The following is a 22,746-nucleotide window of genomic DNA, read 5'->3' on the forward strand; positions in this document are numbered from 1 at the left end:
GGGTTACAGAAGAAATCATAGGACAGATGGACCGATGGACCCTAATCTTCACGGGACTTTAGACCGCGGTGGAAACACAAACAACCATGGGCTGAAGGAACCTTTTAGTTCCTTGAAAAGTAGTTCCTGGGACTAAAAGTTCTGGGTACTTTTGGTGGAAACGCGGCTATTGGCAGTGCATCATCTTGCATGTAACCTGAAATCTCACCATTTGAATCCAGTTCCACAATCACTAGTTTACTCTGCTACCTTGAGATTTCTTGTTCATTAACTTGCAGAAGATGGAATTTGACTCTGGTAATTAATCTTTTTTTTTGTTTTGTTTTCTGAATAAACAAAAATATCATCCTGATAAAGTTACTGTAGTTAATGAGTTCCCCAGATTCATTACCATGGCACATGTACAGAAAACCCCAGAGCAAGATGTATAAAAGGGGAGTCAGTCTTCCTCTACTGCAAATATGAAACCAGGTTGAACAAAGTGGAGAAAACCATTGACCTCATTCTCTGCCAAGGTGATTGTGGTGAGTACTTACTAAGCATTCTTCCCATTTTGAGATCATATCATTTGTCAGATTGCTGTCTTTCTTAATGGGACTGATAATTTGTTTTAGTAGATTCAAAAAACCAAAAATTGAACCTTACCTCACCTTTAACTTTGGAGATGTTTATCAAGATTGTGTTTTTTCCCCCAACGTATTTACATGAAAAATAAGCTCTGTACAAGCACTTAATTATTATTTATACAGTTCAGCATAATGTATGTTGTGTTGTAGCCTTGTGTTGTGTTTGACTAAGGAAATCTTGGTTGAATAACTGTCTTTTTTTGACTAAGAATCGATTAGTGTAAATTTTAAAAGATTCTTTTTGCCGTATTTAAAGACATGCACTCCTATTGACTCTTCCTTTTGGCGTAGTCTGTTTGATAACATTTATGATAGTTTACAACAGAGGAACAGCTCAAAAACTTAAAATACACCCAAGCGTTTGCAAGTAGCTGCGCTGATTCTCTCCGACTATCAAACTGAAAATATATCTGAGCGCTTGCGAAGTTTCTGCACTAATTCTCTCAATGCTGACCTGTGATAACTAGTAGAATTGTGGAATTGACTGCATTATCTACATTCTACTCTATCTGCTTGACAGTTTATCGGGCTGATTTAACTAATCTTAATAACAACGCAAATTCCAATGTTATTAGGCACGGTTCCAACACATTCATGTCCATTGTTAAAATAAAGTAATTGTTTCAAATGGCATTTTATTGCACAAAGAATAATAACCTCACCATGATTACGGGTTATCTGTAATTATGTATAAAAATCTAAAAAGCTTATTGTGAGAATGAACCTGTTATAAATACAAACTTCTCTAGGAATAGAGAAGTTTACATTAAGTGCAGAGTGTGTGACCATTATATATGCAAAAATTAAAGTATGTAGTTGGTTATAGAAAGAGTTATTAGTTCGGAGAAACTACTGGAAAATGTGAAATAAGTGCATGAAGACATAATGACAAGGTTTCTGTTATGAATCATTGAATGAATGGATGATGAATGCTACATAAACATATAATTGGCGGATAGTGTTAGGTCAGTGTTGCTATTGTTAGACTTTACTTCATGTCTTGTCAACTATGTTATTTGCATGCTCTGTACCACACTCTGTACCAAAGTCAGATTTTCTTTGTCTACCGAGAAAGATTTTAAAGAACTGCTTGAGAAGTATTGTGATGATGATGATTTTCAGGATACTAGGTAGTTTCGTTCATAAAACCTTAAATGTCTTCAGAATTTAAAAATAACTTAACCGCATTCATTTTTTGTTACTTACAGGGCAAAGAAAAAACAAAAGAAAATCAACAAAGAGAAGAAATCAGTTAAAACTGCTATGAACTCCCTGAATTCCACCCTCTATCTAAATACAACTTTTGTGCGTCCCCCGTTTTTTTTCATCAATGGTTTGTTCCTGTGCTGTAAATATGCAACCAGGCTGAACAAACTGGAGAAGCCTTTTACCTCATTTTCTGCTAAGGTGACTGTGGTGAGTAATTACTAAGCATTCTGCTCCTTTTGACACCATATTATTTATCATTTTTCATGATTGGATTGATCTTTTGTATTAGTTGTTAGATCTGATACCCTTTACCTCACCTTCAACTTTAGAGATGTTTACCATTAAAAAAATTATTAAAAACATGCTGATTGTTAGATTTGATTCTTGATGACCTCACAAAGAATAATAATCTATGATAATGGTGAGGTTATGTGTAATTTGTGTAAAAGTTTACTGTGAAATCAAACCTGTTTTAAATACAGGTGGTCCAATTTTGCAGTACCCTATTATTGCATACAATAGCAAAGGTAAACAAAGAAATCACAATCATTTATAACAGCACTATTTCATTTGTTTAATGAATACGTTATCAAACACTGATATCACTGATGTTAATGTTACTTAACTGACACTTAATCAACCAATTAACCAGATTTGATTGATAATTAGATTTAGCTGTTTAAACACAGCCAAGCTTGATTGCAGCCAGCTCTGTTGAATCTAAATCTCACTTATATTGAACCCTACCATCAGAATGAAGTACTCACCACAAAGCTTCTATAAAGTTTTGACAAAAATACTATGCCACAATCAAAGGAAATTCCTTTGAAACCTTGAATGTTTTCTGAATTAGAAAAAATAATCCACTTCATTGAATGCAATTAAGTTATTCAGGTTGCCCTTTTTTTCTTTTTTTCCTTACAGGGCAAAGAAAAACAAAAGGCAAGCCACAAAGAGAAGAAATCAAAAACATCTGCTATGAGCTCCCTGAATTCCACCCTCTCTCTAAATACAACTTTTGTGCGTCCCCCATTTTTTTTCATCAGTGGTTTGAATAACATGCCCCATGCCAAATACTACTATATTTTCCTGTGCTTTGTTTTTGTGGTCACTGTGTTGGGGAACTCCTTTGTCATGTTTATTATATACACAGAGCGCAGCTTTCACACCCCAAAGTATATGGCCATTTTAAATTTGATTATAGCTGACTTGGGTGAAAGCACTGCTTTTATTCCAAATGTAATTGCAATGTTTCTTTTTGATTCACAATACATCTCCTTTGACGCTTGCTTGGTCAACATGTATTTTGTGCTTTTATTTGCCTGTTTACAGTCTCTAACTCTTACTGTTCTCGCCTATGATAGATTGGTGGCAATATGCTTGCCATTGAGATACCATGCCATCATCACAATGCAAGCAATGGTTGTGATGTTAACATTGGTGTGGGCATATGATTCAGTTTTAATGATTTTAATGGTGACTTTCATTACCAGATTGTCCTTTTGTAAATCCATTGTAGTACAAAGCTGCTTTTGTGAACATGGGCCCGTATACACATTGGCATGCAATGACAATTTTATTAATCACGTGATATCAAGAGTTCACGTGGCATTATTGCTGCATTTACCCTTTATTTTGACTGTAATCTCATATGTATTTATTGCTGGTGCACTGTCTAAAATAGCTTCATCAGAAGGGCGATTTAAAGCCATTAAGACTTGTTCTGCACACCTAATGCTGGTGGCTTTATATTATCTTCCAATAATGGGAACCCACATTGCTGGACTAACTTCAACCCTTCATCTTAATACCAGGATAATGAATTTGTCCATTGCAAATTCCATTACCCCCATGATGAACCCAATCATTTATGTGCTGAACACTGAAGAGATTAAGGAATTCTCAAAAAAACTTTTCAAAAGAAAAAAAAAAAAAACTGCAACAGAATTAAACAATCAAAATAAAGGAACAGATTTATATTAAGAGACGGCTGCTTTTTACCGTATCACAAACTGCAGTCCAGAGAGTCCAGATCCAGAGGGGGAAACAGTGGTAAAAATTCCTTAGCCTCTTTTGAACACAGAAAATGTTAAATGTTAAAATGTTATTTTGTGGAACCTTACGTTTCAGGGTCAAAGAAGAGCAACAAAATTGATTCCTAACAAAGTGTGTGTAAACTTTTGACCCAGGGAAAATCTTATATAGTACATAAAAGCTGAAATAAATCTGTATCTTAGCTGTTATTTATAAATTACCTCTTATGGAAATAAAGTAGATAACCTAATTGATGTAACACAGGAAATGTATGGTTACATGAAAAGTGTAGAGTTGTGAAAAATTGAGTTTGAATGTCTTCAGCCTAGGTGAATGTAAACTTTTGGCCTCAACTGTATGTGGTCACTGCATAACTGGGGAGGTAGAAACAGAAATGCACTTTTTCCTCCATTGCGAGAAATTATCGTTCCTGTGAGAAATATTTCAAGATCAAATCATAAATATACTCCCTGAATTTGCCAATTTACCAAGGAGTGGTCCCAAATAGATCACATGGGCATGTTGGAAAAGAAGCATGCTTCATAAAGGTGCAAAAGCTGTATATTACTTATACAAAATTGCCTGCAATTGTCAGTACATTGTACAAAACAAAAGAGCATGAATTAGGATCTTTGAGAGGTTTGACTTTCAAGCAATCTGCCCAGTAGTGTGTACATGCTGTTTTAAATATGGTAGATATATACAGGGCTGTAGTAGTTGTCAAAGATCTGTGCCGATGCCCCTTGATGGAGAGCAGGGTGATGTTAACATTAGGGCCGATCAATTTCATTTCCTGTCTTTTGAGGATTTCAGCAAATGCAAACATTTCACGTAAGACATCGTTTTTTTGTGATTAATAAAAATACATGGCTACCCAGAGAGCAGCGTATATGTGGTCACTGCATAACACAGGAGGTGGACATAGAAATGCACTTTTTCCTCCATTGCAAGAAATTTTCCTGCCCGTGGGAAACATTCTAAGATCAAATCATAAAAATATACCTAAACCCTGAAGAAACATTTATAATTGCCATGGGTGAGAAAATAACTGCCCCAACTGTGGCAAGATACGTTATGATACGTCAGATAGCAAGGCAGTCTGAGTAACTATAAACTATCCCTACATTTCACTATCGTTAAATGTAAAATGTTAACTCTTGCTCATTCATGTATATCAAATCTTTGGCTTTAACAATATTGTTTCATTACTTCAATGCAAAAAAGCTGTTTGAATTGAATTGATCCCTCTTACCATGAAAATCACCTAATTAAGGAAAATGAACAGTTGGTTAAAATTTTGTCAGTATCTATGGAAGGGGCATACTCTGCTAAATTCATTAAACGCTCTGGACCTAACAGAGGCTGTGGTCCCTGAACAGCTCACATTATCTCCCAGGACCTGATTTTGCATGAAAATAACAGCCACAAACCCCAAAAACTTTTGTAATTATAAAGTCACACATAGCTAGTTAGCTTGCTGCCAAGATAAGTTACCTCACTTACAATGTCTTGACTTTTGGCTAACGGTAGTTATGATGCCTAATCAATCGGTCAGTTTAGCTAGCTACATAGGTTAACACCGAACTAAACATTATTCACTAAACATTACACATTTATTTTGTAGTTGGGGGCGGGGCGGGGGGGCTTATTTTTCAAAACATCCTCTCCGTGAGCCCAGAATTGTAAATCCATTAAAAATGTTTACCTGCATGTTGCCCTTTAAACATTTAGGGCCATATTTACTAAGCAATGCATAAATTACCATCAGTGCCACAAAATTCTGCATTTCTGCATGTTTTCAATTTAGCTGGGTATTTACTAAAATGGTTATGTAAATGAACACAGCCGAGTTCATTTAAATGCACTGCTGACATTTAACATGTCTTGCGCATGGCAGGAAAGCATCATTTTTGTACATCTCCATCTATGGTTAAGTCGGGTTTTGGACAGGTGTCAGGATCCATGGATGCAATGGATAGGCACTGTCACCTCTGTTAACACGTCTTACAGTATTTAAAAATGATATATCCTTTAAAAGTGTTTTTTACTAGGTCTGCATATGTTTACATTTCTCTTGTCACTAGAGGGCAACTGATAGAGATGGGGTCCTTTGCTTTGCATAAGGGTACATTGGCAGTGCATTATCTTGCATGTAACCTGAAATCTCACCATTTGAATCCAGTTCCACAATCACTAGTTTACTCTGCTACCTTGAGATTTCTTGTTCATTGACTTGCAGAAGACGGAATTTGACTCTGGTAATTCATCTTTTTTTTTGTTTTCTGAATAAACAAAAATATCATCCTGATAAAGTTACTGTAGTTAATGAGTTCCCCAGATTCATTACCATGACACATGTACAGAAAACCCCAGAGCAAGATGTATAAAAGGGGAGTCAGTCTTCCTCTACTGCAAATATGAAACCAGGTTGAACAAAGTGGAGAAAACCATTGACCTCATTCTCTGCCAAGGTGATTGTGGTGAGTACTTACTAAGCATTCTTCCCATTTTGAGATCATATCATTTGTCAGATTGCTGTCTTTCTTAATGGGATTGATAATTTGTTTTAGTAGATTCAAAAAACCAAAAATTGAACCTTACCTCACCTTTAACTTTGGAGATGTTTATCAAGATTGTGTTTTTTTCCCCAACGTATTTACATGAAAAATAAGCTCTGTACAAGCACTTACATTATGCTGAACTGTATAAATAATAAGTTATGTTGTGTTGTAGCCTTGTGTTGTGTTTGACTAAAGAAATCTTGGTTGAATAACTGGCAGTTTTTTTTTGACTAAGAATCAATTAGTGTAAATTATAAAAGATTCTTTTTGCCGAATTTAAAGACATGCACTCCTATTGTCTCTTCCTTTTGGCGTAGTCTGTTTGATAACATTTATGATAGTTTACAACAGAGGGACAGCTCAAAAACTTACATACATAAAATACACCCAAGCGTTTGCAAGTAGCTGCGCTGATTCTCTCCGACTATCGAACTGAAAATATAATTGAGCGCTTGCGAAGTTTCTGCACTAATTCTCTCAGTGCTGACCTGTGATAACTAGTAGAATTGTGGAATTGACTGCATTATCTACATTCTACTCTATCTGTTTGACAGTTTATCGGGCTGATTTAACTAATCTTAATAACAACGCAAATGCAATGTTATTAGGCATGGCTCCAGCACATTCATGTCCATTGTTAAAATAAAGTAATTGTTTCAAATGCCATTTTATTGCACAAAGAATAATAACCCGTAATCATGGTGAGGTTATCTGTAATTATGTATAAAAATCTAAAAAGCTTATTGTGAGAATGAACCTGTTATAAATACAAACTTCTCTAGGAATAGAGAAGTTTACATTAAGTGCAGAGTGTGTGACCATTATATACGTAAAAATTAAAGTATGTAGTTGGTTATAGAAAGAGTTATTAGTTCGGAGACATAACGACAAAGCTTCTGTTGTGAATTATTGAATGAATGGATGATGAATGCTACACACAAATATAATTGGCGGATAGTGTTAGGTCAGTGTTGCTATTGTTAGACTTTACTTCATGTTTTGTCAACTATGTTATTTGCATGCTCTGTACCACACTCAGAACTTGACTTAAAAAGTCAGCTTTTCTTTGTCTATCGAGAAAGATTTTAAAGAACTGCTTGAGAAGTATTGTGATGATGATGATTTTCAGGATACTAGGTAGTTTCGTTCATAAAACCTTAAATGTTCTCAGAATTTTAAGATAACTTAACCGCATTAATTTTTTGTTACTTACAGGGCAAAGAAAAAACAAAAAGAAAATCAACAAAGAGAAGAAATCAGTTAAAACTGCTATGAACTCCCTGAATTCCACCTTCTATCTAAATACAACTTTTGTGCGTCCCCCGTTTTTTTTTTCATCAATGGTTTGTTCCTGTGCTGTAAATATGCAACCAGGCTGAACAAACTGGAGAAGCCTTTTACCTCATTTTCTGCTAAGGTGACTGTGGTGAGTAATTACTAAGCATTCTGCTCCTTTTGACATCATATTATTTATCATTTTTCATGATTGGTTTGATCTTTTGTATTAGTTGTTAGATCTGATACCCTTTACCTCACCATCAACTTTCGAGATGTTTACCATATAAAAAAATTAAAAAGAACAAAGAATAATAATCTATGATAATGGTGAGGTTATGTGTAATTTGTGTAAAAGTTTACTGTGAAATCAAACCTGTTTTAAATACAGGTGGTCCAATTTTGCAGTACCCTATTGTTGCATACAATAGCAAAGGGAAACAAAGAAATCACAATCATTTATAACAGCACTATTTCATTTGTTTAATGAATACGTTATCAAACACTGATATCACTGATGTTAATGTTACTTAACTGACACTTAATCAACCAATTAACCAGATTTAATTGATAATTAGATTTAGCTGTTTAAACACAGCCAAGCTTGATTGCAGCCAGCTCTGTTGAATCTAAATCTCACTTATATTGAACCCTACCATCAGAATGAAGTACTCACCACAAAGCTTCTATAAAGTTTTGACAAAAATACTATGCCACAATCAAAGGAAATTCTTTTGAAACCTTGAATGTTTTCTGAATTAGAAAAAATAATCCACTTCATTGAATGCAATTAAGTTATTCAGGTTGCACTTTTTTCTTTTTTTCCTTACAGGGCAAAGAAAAACAAAAGGCAAGCCACAAAGAGAAGAAATCAAAAACATCTGCTATGAACTCCCTGAATTCCACCCTCTCTCTAAATACAACTTTTGTGCGTCCCCCGTTTTTTTTCATCACCGGTTTTCATAACATGCCCCATGCCAAATACTACTATGTTTTCCTGTTCTTTGTTTTTGTGGTCACTGTGTTGGGGAACTCCTTCGTCATGTTTATTATATACACAGAGCGCAGCTTTCACACCCCAAAGTATATGGCCATTATTAATTTGGCTGTAGCTGACTTGGGTGAAAGCACTGCTCTTATTCCAAATGTAATTTCAGTGTTTCTTTATGATTCACACTACATCTACTTTGACACTTGCTTGGCAAACATGTTTTTTGTGTTTTTCTTTACCAGTTTGCAGTCTTTCACTCTTACCATTCTGGCCTATGATAGATTTGTGGCAATATGCTTGCCACTGAGATACCATGCCATCATCACAATGCAAGCGATGGCTGTGATATTAACAGGGGTATGGGCATATAATTCAGTTTTACTGATTCTAATGGTGAGTTTAGTTACCAGGCTGTCTTTTTGTAAATCCATCGTTATAAACAACTACTTCTGTGGTCATGGAGAAGTACGTAAATTGGCTTGCAATGACAATCTCGTAAATTCTATCGTGGGAAAACTTAATATGGTATTGCTCCTTTATTTACCTTTGATTCTGACTTTACTGTCATATGTGTTTATTGCTGACGTACTGTTTAAAATGGCCTCATGGGAAGGGCGACTTAAAGCCATTAAGACTTGTTCCGCACACCTAATGCTGGTGGCTGTATATTATCTTCCATTAATGGCCACCTACCTTGCTGAAATTGCTTTTACCATTCATCCTAATGCCAGGTTCATGAATACATCATTTGCAAAGGCCATTACCCCCATGCTAAACCCAATCATTTATGTGCTGAACACTGAAGAGGTAAAGGAATTCTCAAAAAATATTTTCAAAAGAAAAAAAATAATAATAACCTGAACACAAATATTACGGTAGGCAGTGGCAGAGGTTAGCAATTCCTTAACCTCTGTTGAACACAAAAGCATGTGTATCTTTATTTGATGACTTGGGGGTTTTTCCTTTGATCCTTCGGTATATAAGGGGAAAATTTTACTGGTTCGGGGAGACTTGTCAATATGACCTCCCGCACACCATTTACAAATAGTCATCTCACTACACACACCATTGTATATTTCCATTATTTAACACACTGTACAATAAACTGCATTCACTTCAACCTTGCATTTCTTTTTGAGTGTTGCTGCTGCAGGCCTATCAGTTTCGGGGTGCTAACATAAACACAGAACTCAGGATATCTGCACTGCATAGTTACTCACTTATACACCAGCGCTATAGAGGGTATGCACATGACGTCACAGTAAGTGGAAGTCACTGTGGTTACACCCACTGAGTGGCAGAAAGACTACTGAGTGGCAGCGTTAGCGTTCAGCTTGAATGCCGCGGAAACACAAATAAATGGGAAAGAGTTGTTGTGCGATTGACTATACAAATAGATTCAACAAGAAATCGGAGCTATCCTTTTACAGACTGCCGAAAGCTAAAGAAAAGAGAAGCAAATGGATCGCTGCAATTCGCAGAAACAACTAGAATCCAGGCACCGACGATCACACAGACTAATTAGAAAACCAGGGTTAGTTGGCCTAGTGTCATGTCTGTGTTACCTTAGCTAACGTTAGCTAGCACTCCGACTAGTTCACTGGAATGTTGCTAGCTAAACATGAGCTTTTGGACGTAGCCACTGGTTAGCTCTGTCTAGAATTATTCTGGCTAACTGGATACGTAGACACAAGCTAATAGCTTTTTCTAGAACTAAAAAGGTGAGAAACAAAATGTAATTTAATGTTGGTTTTGTGAAACAACCTGTTATAACCTGTTAGCCAGGCCGTCTGCCAAAGTGACCTCATATCAGCTGATCCGGAGAATCCGCCCCTTCCTCACCACCTACGCAACCCAGCTCCTGGTTCAAGCGATGGTCCTGTCCCGCTTGGACTACTGCAACTCGCTACTGGCTGGTCTGCCAGCATCCGCCATCAGACCCCTGCAGCTCATCCAGAATGCTGCAGCGCGTCTGGTCTACAACCTCCCCAGACATTCCCATGTCACCCCCCTGCTCACTGACCTCCACTGGCTGCCTGTTATGGCTCGCATCAAATTTAAGACCTTGGTGCTTGCATACCAGGCAGCTAAGGGGTCAGCACCAGGATACATCCAGAGGATCATCAGACCCTACACACCAGCCAGACCTCTCCGTTCTGCCACCTCTGGACGCTTGGCACCTCCCCCTCTTCGCGTCTGCACTTCCCGCTCCCGTCTGCTGTCTGTCCTGGCCCCTCGCTGGTGGAATGACCTCCCCGTGACGGTCAGAACAGCAGAGAATCTCACCACTTTCAAACGCAGACTGAAGACTCATCTCTTCAGGCTGCACCTCTCCCCACCCCTCCCTAGCCTATAGTTCAGCTCACTGTACCTAGCTAGGATAATTTGATTATGTTAGTGTATCTGGCAGGATTGTTTTTGTATGATTAGGTGTGATTCCAGTGCTAGTTTGTACTTGGTAGGATTCTTGCTTGCTGAACAAGCTTACTCTACAGGGTTGGAGTCCTGATCGATGTGGTCACTTCTGGCACTACGATCCTTACTTCACTCTAGTGTTTCTTTTGCGCCTCTACATCATGAAACTTATGCACTTGTTGTACGTCGCTCTGGATAAGAGCGTCTGCTAAATGCCTATAATGTAATAATGTAATGTAATGATCATCAACTGTGCGGCATATGAGGCCACTGGTTACCTCACTTATAATGTCTTGACTTCTGGCTAACGGTAGTTATGATGCCTAATCAATCGCTTGGTTTAGCTAGCTACCTAGGTTAACAGCAAACTAAACATTATTTACTAAACATTACTCCTTTATTTGGTAGTTGCCTAGCTAGTTGTAATAACTTGCCATATAATTTTACATTCTCTGTGAGAAATTTTCCGACTGGCGCCAGTGGCAGAGGACGCTGATGTCCGTAGAACTGAAGTGAGCCAAGCGAACAGACGGGACCGCACCAGGCATCAGTCTCACACGGTCCTTTCTTCGAAATCCCATCCGGAACTCCATCATATCCCCAGAGACATAATCCTCCTTCCTAAAATGCCCACTGCAGACTACCGTGTTTTGGCTATATGGCCTGTATTTTATTTCTTTAAAATTTATATTTATCTATTTTTTTCAAACCATCCTCTCCATGAGCCCAGAATTGCAAATCCATTAAAAAAATTTACCGGCATGTAGCCCTTTAAACATTTAGGGCCGTATACATGAAGCATGGCGTAAATTTCTATCAGTGCCACAAAATTCTGCATTGCTGCATGTTTTCAATTTAGCGAGGTATTTACTAAGACTGGTTATGTAAATGAACACAGCCGAGTTCATTTAAATGCACTGCTGATATTTCACGTGTCTTGCACGTGGCAGGATAGCATCATTGTTGTAATGCTCCGTCTATGGTTAAGTCGGGTTTTGGACAGGTGTCAGGATCCATGGATGCAACTGACACGTATTGTCACCTGTCTTAACACGTCTCAGTAAAAACATCAGAACACAGTTTTAATATTTCAAATTTAATTCCGTACCCAATAGCCAACCATTCTCTCAACTTCTCTAACAGGCAACGGTTCCTTGAGATGAAACAATCATGTTTTAAAAAGATTTTAAGATTTTCTCTTTTTGTAAACGTAGGTAAGAGTCGCCATAAATATAACGCTTGATGAATGTAACACGGTCAATTACTTCATGTACGATGCGGCTGCTGTAGCTATTTCAGGTTCGTAAGTGTACAATTCAGTCCTCCACCACCTCCCATTGGAACGAAGCAATGTGATAAGCTTTTTGGGATATATTTTTTTTAAAAACTTGCCCTGCCTTTTGAGCGAGCTAAATTAGTATTTTTTTTTTACTACGTCCGCGTATGTTTTCATTTTTCCTTTTATTTTTTCTTGTCACTAGAGGGTCACAGATAGAGATGGGGTCCTTTCCTTTGCTTAAGGGTATATTGGCAGTGCATCATCTTACATTTAACCTGAAATCTCACCATTTCAATCCAGTTCCACAATCACTAGTTTACTTTGCTACCCCTGAGATTTCTCGTTCATTAACTTGTGGAAGAAGGAATTGGACTCTGCTAATTAACCTTTTTTTGTTTTCTAAATAAACTAAAATATCATCCTGATAAAGTTGCTGTAGTTAATGAGTTCCCCAGATTCATTACCATGGAACATGTACAGAAAACCCCAGAGCAAGATGTATAAAAGGGGAATCAGTCTTCCTCTACTGCAAATATGAAACCAGGTTGAACAAAGTGGAGAAAACCATTGACCTCATTCTCTGCCAAGGTGACTGTGGTGAGTACTTACTAAGCAATCTTCCCCTTTTGAGATTATTTGTCAGATTACCATTTTTTTATGGGATTGATCATTTGTTTTAGTAGATTCAAAACCTGATGACCTCACCTTTGGAGATGTTTACCAAGATCATGTTTTTTTTCCAAAGTATTTACGTGCAAAATAAACTCTGTACAAGCACTGAACTGTGTTCATTATTTATACAGTTCAGCATAATGTGTGTTGTGTTGCAGGGCTGTCTTTGACAAAAAAATATATATTGGTCAAATAATTGACAGTTTTTTTGGCTAAAAATCGATTGGTCAAAATTTTAATAGATTCATTTTGCCATATTTAAAGACATCCAATTAATCCAAATTAATTCCATTTTATGCGCTCCTATTGTCTCTAGCTTTTGGCGTAGTTTGTTTGATAAAGTTTATGGTGGTTTATAACAGCAGGACAGCTCAGAAACTGAAAATACACCCAAGCATTTGCAAGTAGCTGCGCTGATTCTCTCCATGACTGCTCCGACTGTCAAACTAAAAATATATTTGAGCGTTTGCAAAGTTTCTGGACTGATTGTCTCAGTGCTGACCTGCGAGATCTAGTACATGTAGAATTCACTGCATTGTCATTTGGTTACTAAACCAAGGCAAAAAAATAGACTTCTAATAATGCATTATCTACATTCTACGCTATCTGTTTGACAGTTTATCGGGGTAATTAAACTAAGCTTAATTAAAACACAAATGCAATGTTATTAGACATGGCTTAAGCACATTCATTTCCTATGTTAAAATAAAGTAATTGTTTCAAAGGGTATTTTTATTGCACAAAGAATAATAATATGTATAAAAATCTAAAAAGCTTACTGTGAGCCCAAACCGGGTATACATACAAACAATGCAACCTTGTAATACCTGACAGTGTGTTCTGGCAGGAATAGATAAGTGTAAATTTAGTGCAGAGTGTGTGACCATTCTACACATCATATGGTAGATACATAGTTGGTTGTGGAGACAGTTATTACATAGGAAAAACTAAATGTGAAATAAGTAGTTTAAAAGTGCATGGAGACCAGACCTGGGTCAAATACGTATTTGTTCTGGATTCAAATACTTTTCTACGCTTTACTGATCTTGTCTGGTTTATTGGAAGAAATTAAATACCCTGTCTTCTATTCATATTGGCAGGCTCAATTACACCAGGCAAGATCAATAGGGCACAGAAAAGTATTTGAATCCAAAACAAATATATATATTTGACCCAGGTCAGATGAAGACACAATGACAAAGTTTATTTTATTACATAGCTTGCTACACACAGATATAATTGGCAAATAATGTATGTTAGGTCATTGTTGCTATTCTTAGACTTTGCTTTATGTTTTATCAACAATTTTATTTGTATGCTCAGTACCACGCTCAGTACTTGACCTAAAAGTCATCCTCCCATTGTCTATCAAGAAAGATTTTTTTTTTAATTGCTTGATAAGTATTATGATGATAATGATTTTCATAATACTAAGTAGTTTTATTCATAAAACCTTGTCTTCTGAAATGTCTTCTGAATGTAAAAATAAATAAACTGCATTCATCTTTTGTTACTTACAGGGCAAAGAAAGAAAATCAACAAAGAGAAGAAATCAGAGAAACACAACTGCTATGAACTCTTGGAATTCCACCCTCTCTTTAAATACTACTTTTGTACATCCCCCATTTTTTTTCATCAATGGTTTGAATAACATGCCCCATGCCAAATACTACTATGTTTTTTTGTGTTTCGTATTTGTGGTCTCTGTTTTGGGAAACTCCTTTGTTATGTTTATTATATACACAGAGCGCAGTTTTCACACCCCAAAGTATATGGCTGTTTTCAATTTGGCTGCAGCTGACTTAGGTGAAAGCACTGCTCTTATCCCAAATTTAATTGCAATGTTTCTTTTTGATTCACAATACATCTCCTTTGACGCTTGCTTGGCCAACATGTTTTTTGTGTTTTTCTTTACCTGTTTGCAATCTGTCACTCTTTCCATTCTGGCTTTTGATAGATTGGTGGCAATATGCTTGCCACTGAGATACCACGCCATCATCACAGTGCCAGCAATGGCTGTGATATTAACAGTGGTGTGGGCATATGATTCAGTTTTACTAATTTTAATGGTAACTTTAATTACCAGGTTGTCCTTCTGTAAATCCATTGTGGTAAAAAGCTACTTCTGTGACCATGCACCGGTATTCTTTTTGGCATGCAATGACAATCTTGTCAATGGTGTCATAGGAATTGCTAATATAGCATTATTACTTTATATACCTTTTATTCTGACTGTAATGTCATATGTGTTCATTGCTGGTGCACTTCTTAAAATAGCTTCATGGGAAGGGCGACTTAAAGCCATTAAGACTTGTTCTGCACACCTAATACTGGTGGCTTTATATTATCTTCCAATACTTGGCACCTACATTGCTGCAATTGCTTTTACCATTCCTCCCAATGCCAGGATCATGAGTACATCATTGGCAAAGGCCATTACCCCCATGTTGAACCCAATCATTTATGTGCTGAACACTGAAGAGGTAAAGGAAGTCTCAAAAAGAAAATTTCATCGGGGAAAACTGCAGAAATAAGCAATCAAAACACTGCTTTTTACTGTAATTCAAAATACAGTAAAATAATGAATTGATATTACAAGAATGGTGCTTTCTGTACTCAGCAGTCTGTGAAAACAGAGGTAGTGGCAGAAGTTAAGAATTCCTAACGGAATTCTCAAAAAAACTTTTCAAAATAAATGGACATCAGTGCTAGGACTTGGTTAATATTTTTTGTGGAATGTTACCTTTCGAGTTTATTAAATTTATTAATTTTAAAAAGCTTAATGTTTAAAATGTGATAAATTACAAATGTTGCTTATGGCAATATTGATTCACTTCTGAATTTTTGCATTCTGTTCTTGTGTTGTTTGTGAATAATGCACTTTGTTACACACAGTGTTTGGGAGTAGTTTAACGTGTGGTTAAACTAGCATTATAATTATATTTTTCAGATAGATAACTGCATTCAGATTTGTGTAGTGGTTGTAGCAGTTCATTACTTTTTTTGAGGTGGAGTTAACTACTTTTGGCCCTACAATTTTTTTTTTTTTTTTCCAAAATCCCTTTGGGCAAATATCACCTGAGGAACACTCAAAATTCTGGCTTCTCTGCACTGGTTGCCTGTTGCTTTTAGAATCAATTTTAAAGTTTTATTAATTACTTACAGGGGCTTACATGGTTTGATGCCCAATTGTATTTGTGAATGTTTAACTCCTCATTGTGCTCGAAGGCCTCACAGGTCTGCCAGCCTTGGGCTTTTGGCTTTTCCGCAGTCTAGATTAAAATCAGGTGGTGATCGAGCCTTTGCTGTAATGAACCCTAGGCTGTGCAACAGCCTTCCATACCATATTAGGTCTGCTGTTACAGTCTCTGCTTTTAAAACTAGCCTAAAAACCTTATTTTACAAAACCGCCTACTGTACGGAGTGATAGCTTTTTGCATATTTGTGGCGATATTTGGCAAAGGGATTTGGGGGGGAAAAAAGTTTATTTAATATTAGAGTTCAAAATACAAAGACTCTCTTTAGCAGCAGTAAAGACAGTGAAGAAACTACATCATCAATAGGATCCTAATTTTTTGAAAGTGTGGACACATGGCACCTAAAACTAACCATTTGGTAGATAATAAAGAATTCAAAGACAAAGCATAGCCCAATTATGCTTCAGCGTCAGCTCATGGACACATGTCTGAACATCTTTTACCATTGTCTTTAACCATTTAACTGTCTTTAACAACATTTTGCCAAATTAGGCGGTGTTCTATTTAAGGCATTATAAATTCACTTGCACAAGTGTCTGATCATCACAGAGACTTGTAAAATGGCTTAAATGAAGCATGATTATAAGAATGATTATATTCGTAATTTAGGAAGAAGGAACGTGCTACTGTACTAATGCAATTAATTTGGCGCAAAAAGGAAGCTGTACTCCTTCAGTTTGAAATAAAATACTGAGAGATCATGTATGCATAACAGGTAGAACTGTGCATATAAACTCCCTGACTATAAATACGCAAAATCTGAGGGTGATATGCAGAACTACTAAAGATCTATGAAACAGTGTGCCCTGCTGGCCACTCCAAATCTATTGTGTACTGCTGTACATCATAACATAATCATATATTTAACTACAAAAAAAACAAAACAGTTTTGAGTCAAGTAAATAATTTTTAAGCAGGGATTATTATGTTTTCTAATATATAGGAGTACAAAAACCATCCAACACCTCTCCAAAAATGAATAAAATGCTTTTTTGTCCATTATAAAGCACATAACATTGCCCTTTATGATGGTTTAGAAGATGAAACATTGATATCACATTGAAAAATAATGCAAAAACACTGTGCCACCCTTGACACACATACCTAAATATGTAATCATTTATTCTTGCATCTTTTGTCTGTACTCTATAGTATGCAATCTTTTTTTGCATGGCGATGGGAAGGCATTTTACAAATGCTAATGTTCATGATCACTCCAAGGGAAATCTTACATTAACCCAGCACATATCTCAGTACACAGTAAATATGAATTAGTTTTCCCCATACTGTAAGTGACAAATATTGCCCATGGAGATACTAATACCCCACACATTATGTACAATACAATTGCAAGAAATTAATATCCCACCATCAGAGAAATGTTGCTTCATGGTAAATTAATGTATCAAACATAACACATGACTAAGCCACCAATGAAGCAGCATCTTTAGTGGATAGGGAAGACACATTGGAGTGTGATAACTTTACTGGTAAGGAAGAACTAGCAAGCATATAAATTTATTACTTAGACTAGAAAGGTGATGTGATATGCTCAGTGACGTTGATGTTAGCCTATTGAGATACAGGTTGATGATGTTGCCCAGCTAGATAGTTAACAATATCTTCACACCCTTGTTTCTCAATTATAGGCTAACATTAACGTTAGATTCAGCATATGGCATCACAGTTTTAACCTAACATTTGCTAGCTAGCTGGGTGACCATTTCTAATTTTGTGGTTAGTTTACTAATAATTTACGAACGTTAGTTTACTAATGTTAGTCCTACTTGATGAGGGTAATTTTGAATATCTGAAATTCATAAATCCTTTTTTAAGTATACCTTTCACTTTACTCAGATGGGTGGGAACAGAGAGGGCTACAAAGAGAAATGGGGTCCTTTACTTTGCTCAAGGGTATAATGGCAGTGGACCATTTTGCATTTAACCTGCAATCTCACCGTTCCAATTCAGTTCCACAATCGTTAGTTTACTCTGCTAGTTTACTTGTCTGCTGAAATTACTTGTTCATTAACTCAAGGAAGATGGACTCAAATTCTGGTAATTAACCTGGTTAGCTTTCTCAAAAAACAAAAATATTGCATTGACAGAGTTACTGTAATTAATGAGCTCCCCAGATTCATTACCATGGCACACGTACAGAAAACCCCAGAGCAAGATGTATATAAGGAGTCAGTGTTCCTGTACTGTAAATATGCAACTTGAGCGACCAAAGTGAAGAAAGCCTATTACCTCATTTTCTGCTAAAGTGACAGTGGTGAGTAATTATAAAGCATTCTTCCCCTTCTGAGATAATATTATTTATCAGATTACCATTTTTCTTAATGGGACTGATCTTTTTTTTAGTGAATAGATATGAAAACTGATACACTTACCTCACCTTTAACTTTGGAGATGTTTAACAAGATAATGTTTTTTTTCTTACATTTTCTAAAGTATCTACGTAGTTACAGACAAATCAAATAACGTGTGTCCTAGCACTTACCCCTGTGCATCATGTATACAGTTAATGTTATTTGTGATGTGTTCTGGCAGAGCTGTCTTGGACTAAAGAAAATCTTGGTCAAATAAATGGCTGTTTTTTTTTCCGACTAAACATTGGTTAGTCAAAATGTTAAAACATCTATTTTTCATATTTAAAGACGTCCAATAAATCCAAATTTATTCCATTGTATGAACTGCTACTGTCTCTTCATCTTGTTGCAATCTGTTTGATAAAGTTTGTTTAGGTTTACACCAGAAGGACAGCTCAGAAACCAAAAATATAACCGAGCGAAGCGTTTGCAAGTAGCTGTGCTTGTTCTCTCCATGACTGCTCCAACTATCAAACTGTAAATATACCGGTGCGTTTGCTACGTTGCTGTGCTGATTCTCTCAGTGCCGACCTGCAGGATCCAGGACATTTGGCTTATCATTTGGTTACTAAACCAAACCATAAAATTTATTACTAATAATGCATTATCTGTATGCCAGTTTATTGGGCTAATTAAATTAACCTTAATTAAAATGCAAACGTGTTTTCATCAGATGTGGTTCTGGTGCATTCAGGTCCTAGGCTATCTTAAAAAATAGTTTCTAAAAGTATTTTTACTGTGAATTGCAACTGCAACATGTTAAACGGCGACAAGAACAGCTTTTGTATACTTTTAAAAGCCCGACCATAAAAACCACAAACATTGCCATAAAATAACAAAAATAACAAATAATATTGAAAAAGAGATAACAGGGATAGGGCTGGAGTGTTCTCATGGACATAGCTCAGGAGATAAGACCGATTGTCTGGCAGTTGGAGGGTTGTCGGTTCAAACCCCACCCTGGGCATGTCGAAGTGTCCTTGAGCAAGACACCTAACCCCTAACCCCTAACTGCTCTGGCGAATGAGAGGCATCAATTGTAAAGCGCTTTGGATAAAAGCGCTATATAAATGCAGTCCATTTACCATTTACCACAGCGAGGCACGAGCCTGGAGCTCCAGGGAAACAGAGAGAATGACAGGCACTGTAGAGATTATCAACACACATTAAGTGTGTCAAAAAATAGAAATAAAAATGTCCTCTGACACGTAGTTGATCATTGAGACAGCTTTATTTCAGAGGAAGTTTTTGAAAATGTGAACTGCATGAAGACACAATGGCATAGTTCATGCTACAAATAGTAACTAACAGATATAGTTAGCTGTACATTGTTGCTACTGTAGACTTTATCTCATATTTTGCCAACTATTTTTAAAACGTTGGCCTTCCTTTTTCTATGGCGAGAAAGGAGATCAAAAGACGTTTTAATTTAAATGTTTTCAGATTTGAAAATAAAACAGCTGCATTAAATGTAATTGAGTTATTCAGTTAATATGTTTTTTTTTTTTTTTACTTACAGGGCAAAGAAAAAACAAAAGTAAGGCAACAAAGAGAAGAACTCAGAGTTAGAACCATCTGCAATGAACTCCCTGAATTCCAACCTCTCTCTAAATACTACTTTTGTGCGTCCCCCTTATTTTTTCATCACTGGTTTGAATAACATGACCCATGCCAAATACTACTATGTTTTCCTGAGCTGTGTTTTTGTAGTATCTGTGTTGGGGAACTCCTTTGTCATTTTTATTATATACACAGAGCGCAGTTTTCACACCCCAAAGTATTTGGCCGTTTTTAATTTGGCTGTAGCTGACTTGGGTGAAACTGCTGCTCTTATCCCAAATTTTATTGCAATGTTTCTTTTTGATTCACAATACATCTCCTTTGACGCTTGCTTGGCCAACATGTTTTTTGTGTTTTTCTTTGCCAGTTTGCAAGCACTCACTCTAACTGTTTTGGCCTATGATAGATTGGTAGCAATATGCTTGCCACTGAGATACCATGCCATTATCACAATGCGAGCAATGGTTGTGATATTAACAGTGATGTGGGCATATGATTCAGTTTTACTGATTTTAATGGTGTCTTTGGTTACCAGGTTGTCCTTTTGCAAATCCATTGTAGTAAAAAGCTACTTCTGTGACCATGCACCGATATTCTTTCTGGCATGCAATGACTATCTTGTCAATGCTATCATGGCAATTGCTAATATAGCATTATTACTTTATGTACCCTTTATTTTGACTGTACTGTCATATGCGTTTATTTCTGTTGCACTTTTTAAAATAGCTTCATGGGAAGGGCGACTTAAAGCAATTAAGACTTGTTCTGCACACCTAATGCTGGTGGCTTTATATTATCTTCCAATACTTGGCACCTACATTGCTGCAATTGCTTTTACTGTTCCTCCCAATGCCAGGATCATGAGTACATCATTTGCAAATGCCATTACCCCCATGTTGAACCCAATAATTTATGTGCTGAACACTGAAGAGGTAAAGGAAGTCTCAAAAAAAAAATTTCTTAGAAGAAAACTGCAGAAATAAGCAATCAAAATACAGGAAAAGAATGAATTGATATTAGAGGAACACTGCTTTTTACTGTATTACAACCTCTGCAGTCTGTGAAAACAGGTCGAGGCAGAAGTTAAGAATTCCTTAAGAAATTCTCAAAAAAACTTTAAAAAAGTAAATAAATATCAATTCTAGATCTTGGTTAATATTTTTTGTAGAACGTTACATTTCTATTTTATTAAATTCATTCCTTTTAATAAGCTTAATGTTTAAAATGTGATGAACTACAAATGTTGCTTATGGCAATATTGATTCACTTTAAAATTTTTGCATTCTGTTGTTGTGTTGTTTGTGAATAATGCACTTTGTTACACACAGTGTTAGGGAGTAGTTTAACGTGTGGTTAATCTAGCAGTTTAACTATATTCTGCAGATAGTGCAACTGCATTCAAATTTGTGTAGTGGCTGTAACAGTTCATTACTTTTTTTAGCGGTGTACTTAGCAACTACTTTTGGCCCTACAATTTTTTTTTTCCGAAATCCATTTTTTTCCGAAATATGGCAAATATCGCCTGAGGAACACTCCGCTCCACCCCAATTCTGGCTTCTCTGCACTGGTTGCCTGTTGCTTTTAGAATCAATTTTAAAGTTCTATCAATTACTTACAGGGACTTACATGGTTCGGTGGCCAATTATATCTGTGAACGTTTAACTCCTTATTGTGCTCAAAGGCCTCAAAGATCTGCCAGCCTTGGGCTTTTGGCTTTCCCAGAGTCTAAATTAAAATCAAGTGGTAATCGCCCAATTAGGCGGTGTTCTATTTAAGGCATCATAACTTTACTTTTACAAGTGTCTGAGCATCACAGAGACTTGTAAAATGGCTTAAATGAAGCAAGACAATTGTACCAATTACAATAATTGAATTAGATTATACATGTAATTTAGGTAGAAGGAACGTGCTACTGTACAAATGCAATTGGCAAGAATGCAAAAAGGAAGCTGTACTCCTTCAGTTTGAAATCAAATACTGAGGGATCATGTATGTATAACAGGTAGAACTGTGCATGTCCTGCATCATAAACTCCCTCACTATAAATACGCAAAATCTGAGGGTGATATGCAGAACTACTAAAGATCTATGAAGCAAACAGTGAGACCTGTGGGCCTTCAGTATCTCCAAATCGATTGTGTACTGCTGTACATCATAACATAATCATATATTTAACTACAAAAAAAAAAACCTTTCTGAGTCAAGTAAATCATTTAAAAATGTTAATGTTTATGATCACTCCAAGGGAAATCTTACATTAACCCAGCACATATCAGTACACAGTAAATAAGAATGAGCATTTCCCATACCCTAAGTGACATGTAATGTTAGTCCCACTTGATGAGGTTAATTTAGAATTTTTTTTAGTTCATATCTTTACATCATATATATATATATATATATATATATATATATATGTATATACACATCTTGATTTGTCATAATCATGAAGGCAACATGTAATTACTTAAATATACAAAATATTATCATAAACT

At 36.3% G+C, this 22,746-nt stretch overlaps 4 protein-coding genes across 5 annotated transcripts; all 4 read left to right on the forward strand.

Moving 5' to 3' along the window:
* Positions 1 to 351: 351 nt before the first annotated feature.
* Positions 352 to 4,020, forward strand: LOC118209007 (olfactory receptor 1-like). Of its 2 annotated transcripts, XM_035384087.1 has the most exons (3): positions 352 to 524; positions 1,835 to 2,042; positions 2,760 to 4,020. In XM_035384087.1, the coding sequence occupies exons 2-3, from the start codon at positions 1,890 to 1,892 to the stop codon at positions 3,816 to 3,818; spliced, it is 1,212 nt and encodes a 403-aa protein (XP_035239978.1). In that variant the 5' UTR covers positions 352 to 524; positions 1,835 to 1,889; the 3' UTR covers positions 3,819 to 4,020. The 2 variants fall into 2 exon arrangements, with proteins under 2 accessions (XP_035239978.1, XP_035239979.1); XM_035384088.1 differs by lacking the exon at positions 1,835 to 2,042.
* Positions 4,021 to 6,295: 2,275 nt separating this feature from the next.
* LOC118209010 (olfactory receptor 52E8-like) lies at positions 6,296 to 9,956 on the forward strand. Its single transcript, XM_035384091.1, has 3 exons — positions 6,296 to 6,349; positions 7,646 to 7,856; positions 8,538 to 9,956. Exon 3 carries the CDS (start codon positions 8,592 to 8,594, stop codon positions 9,555 to 9,557), a length of 966 nt encoding a protein of 321 aa, XP_035239982.1. The 5' UTR covers positions 6,296 to 6,349; positions 7,646 to 7,856; positions 8,538 to 8,591; the 3' UTR covers positions 9,558 to 9,956.
* A 1,818-nt stretch (positions 9,957 to 11,774) lies between these two features.
* Positions 11,775 to 15,771, forward strand: LOC118209669 (olfactory receptor 52E8-like). Its single transcript, XM_035385220.1, has 2 exons — positions 11,775 to 12,987; positions 14,583 to 15,771. The coding sequence occupies exon 2, from the start codon at positions 14,634 to 14,636 to the stop codon at positions 15,594 to 15,596; it is 963 nt and encodes a 320-aa protein (XP_035241111.1). The 5' UTR covers positions 11,775 to 12,987; positions 14,583 to 14,633; the 3' UTR covers positions 15,597 to 15,771.
* Positions 15,772 to 18,009: 2,238 nt separating this feature from the next.
* LOC118209670 (olfactory receptor 1-like) lies at positions 18,010 to 22,560 on the forward strand. The gene is made up of 2 exons (XM_035385221.1): positions 18,010 to 18,594; positions 20,211 to 22,560. Exon 2 carries the CDS (start codon positions 20,272 to 20,274, stop codon positions 21,232 to 21,234), a length of 963 nt encoding a protein of 320 aa, XP_035241112.1. The 5' UTR covers positions 18,010 to 18,594; positions 20,211 to 20,271; the 3' UTR covers positions 21,235 to 22,560.
* Positions 22,561 to 22,746: the final 186 nt, after the last annotated feature.

The sequence above is a fragment of the Anguilla anguilla genome, chromosome 12, assembly GCF_013347855.1.
Source record: "Anguilla anguilla isolate fAngAng1 chromosome 12, fAngAng1.pri, whole genome shotgun sequence".
NCBI classification, from domain to species: domain Eukaryota; kingdom Metazoa; phylum Chordata; class Actinopteri; order Anguilliformes; family Anguillidae; genus Anguilla; species Anguilla anguilla.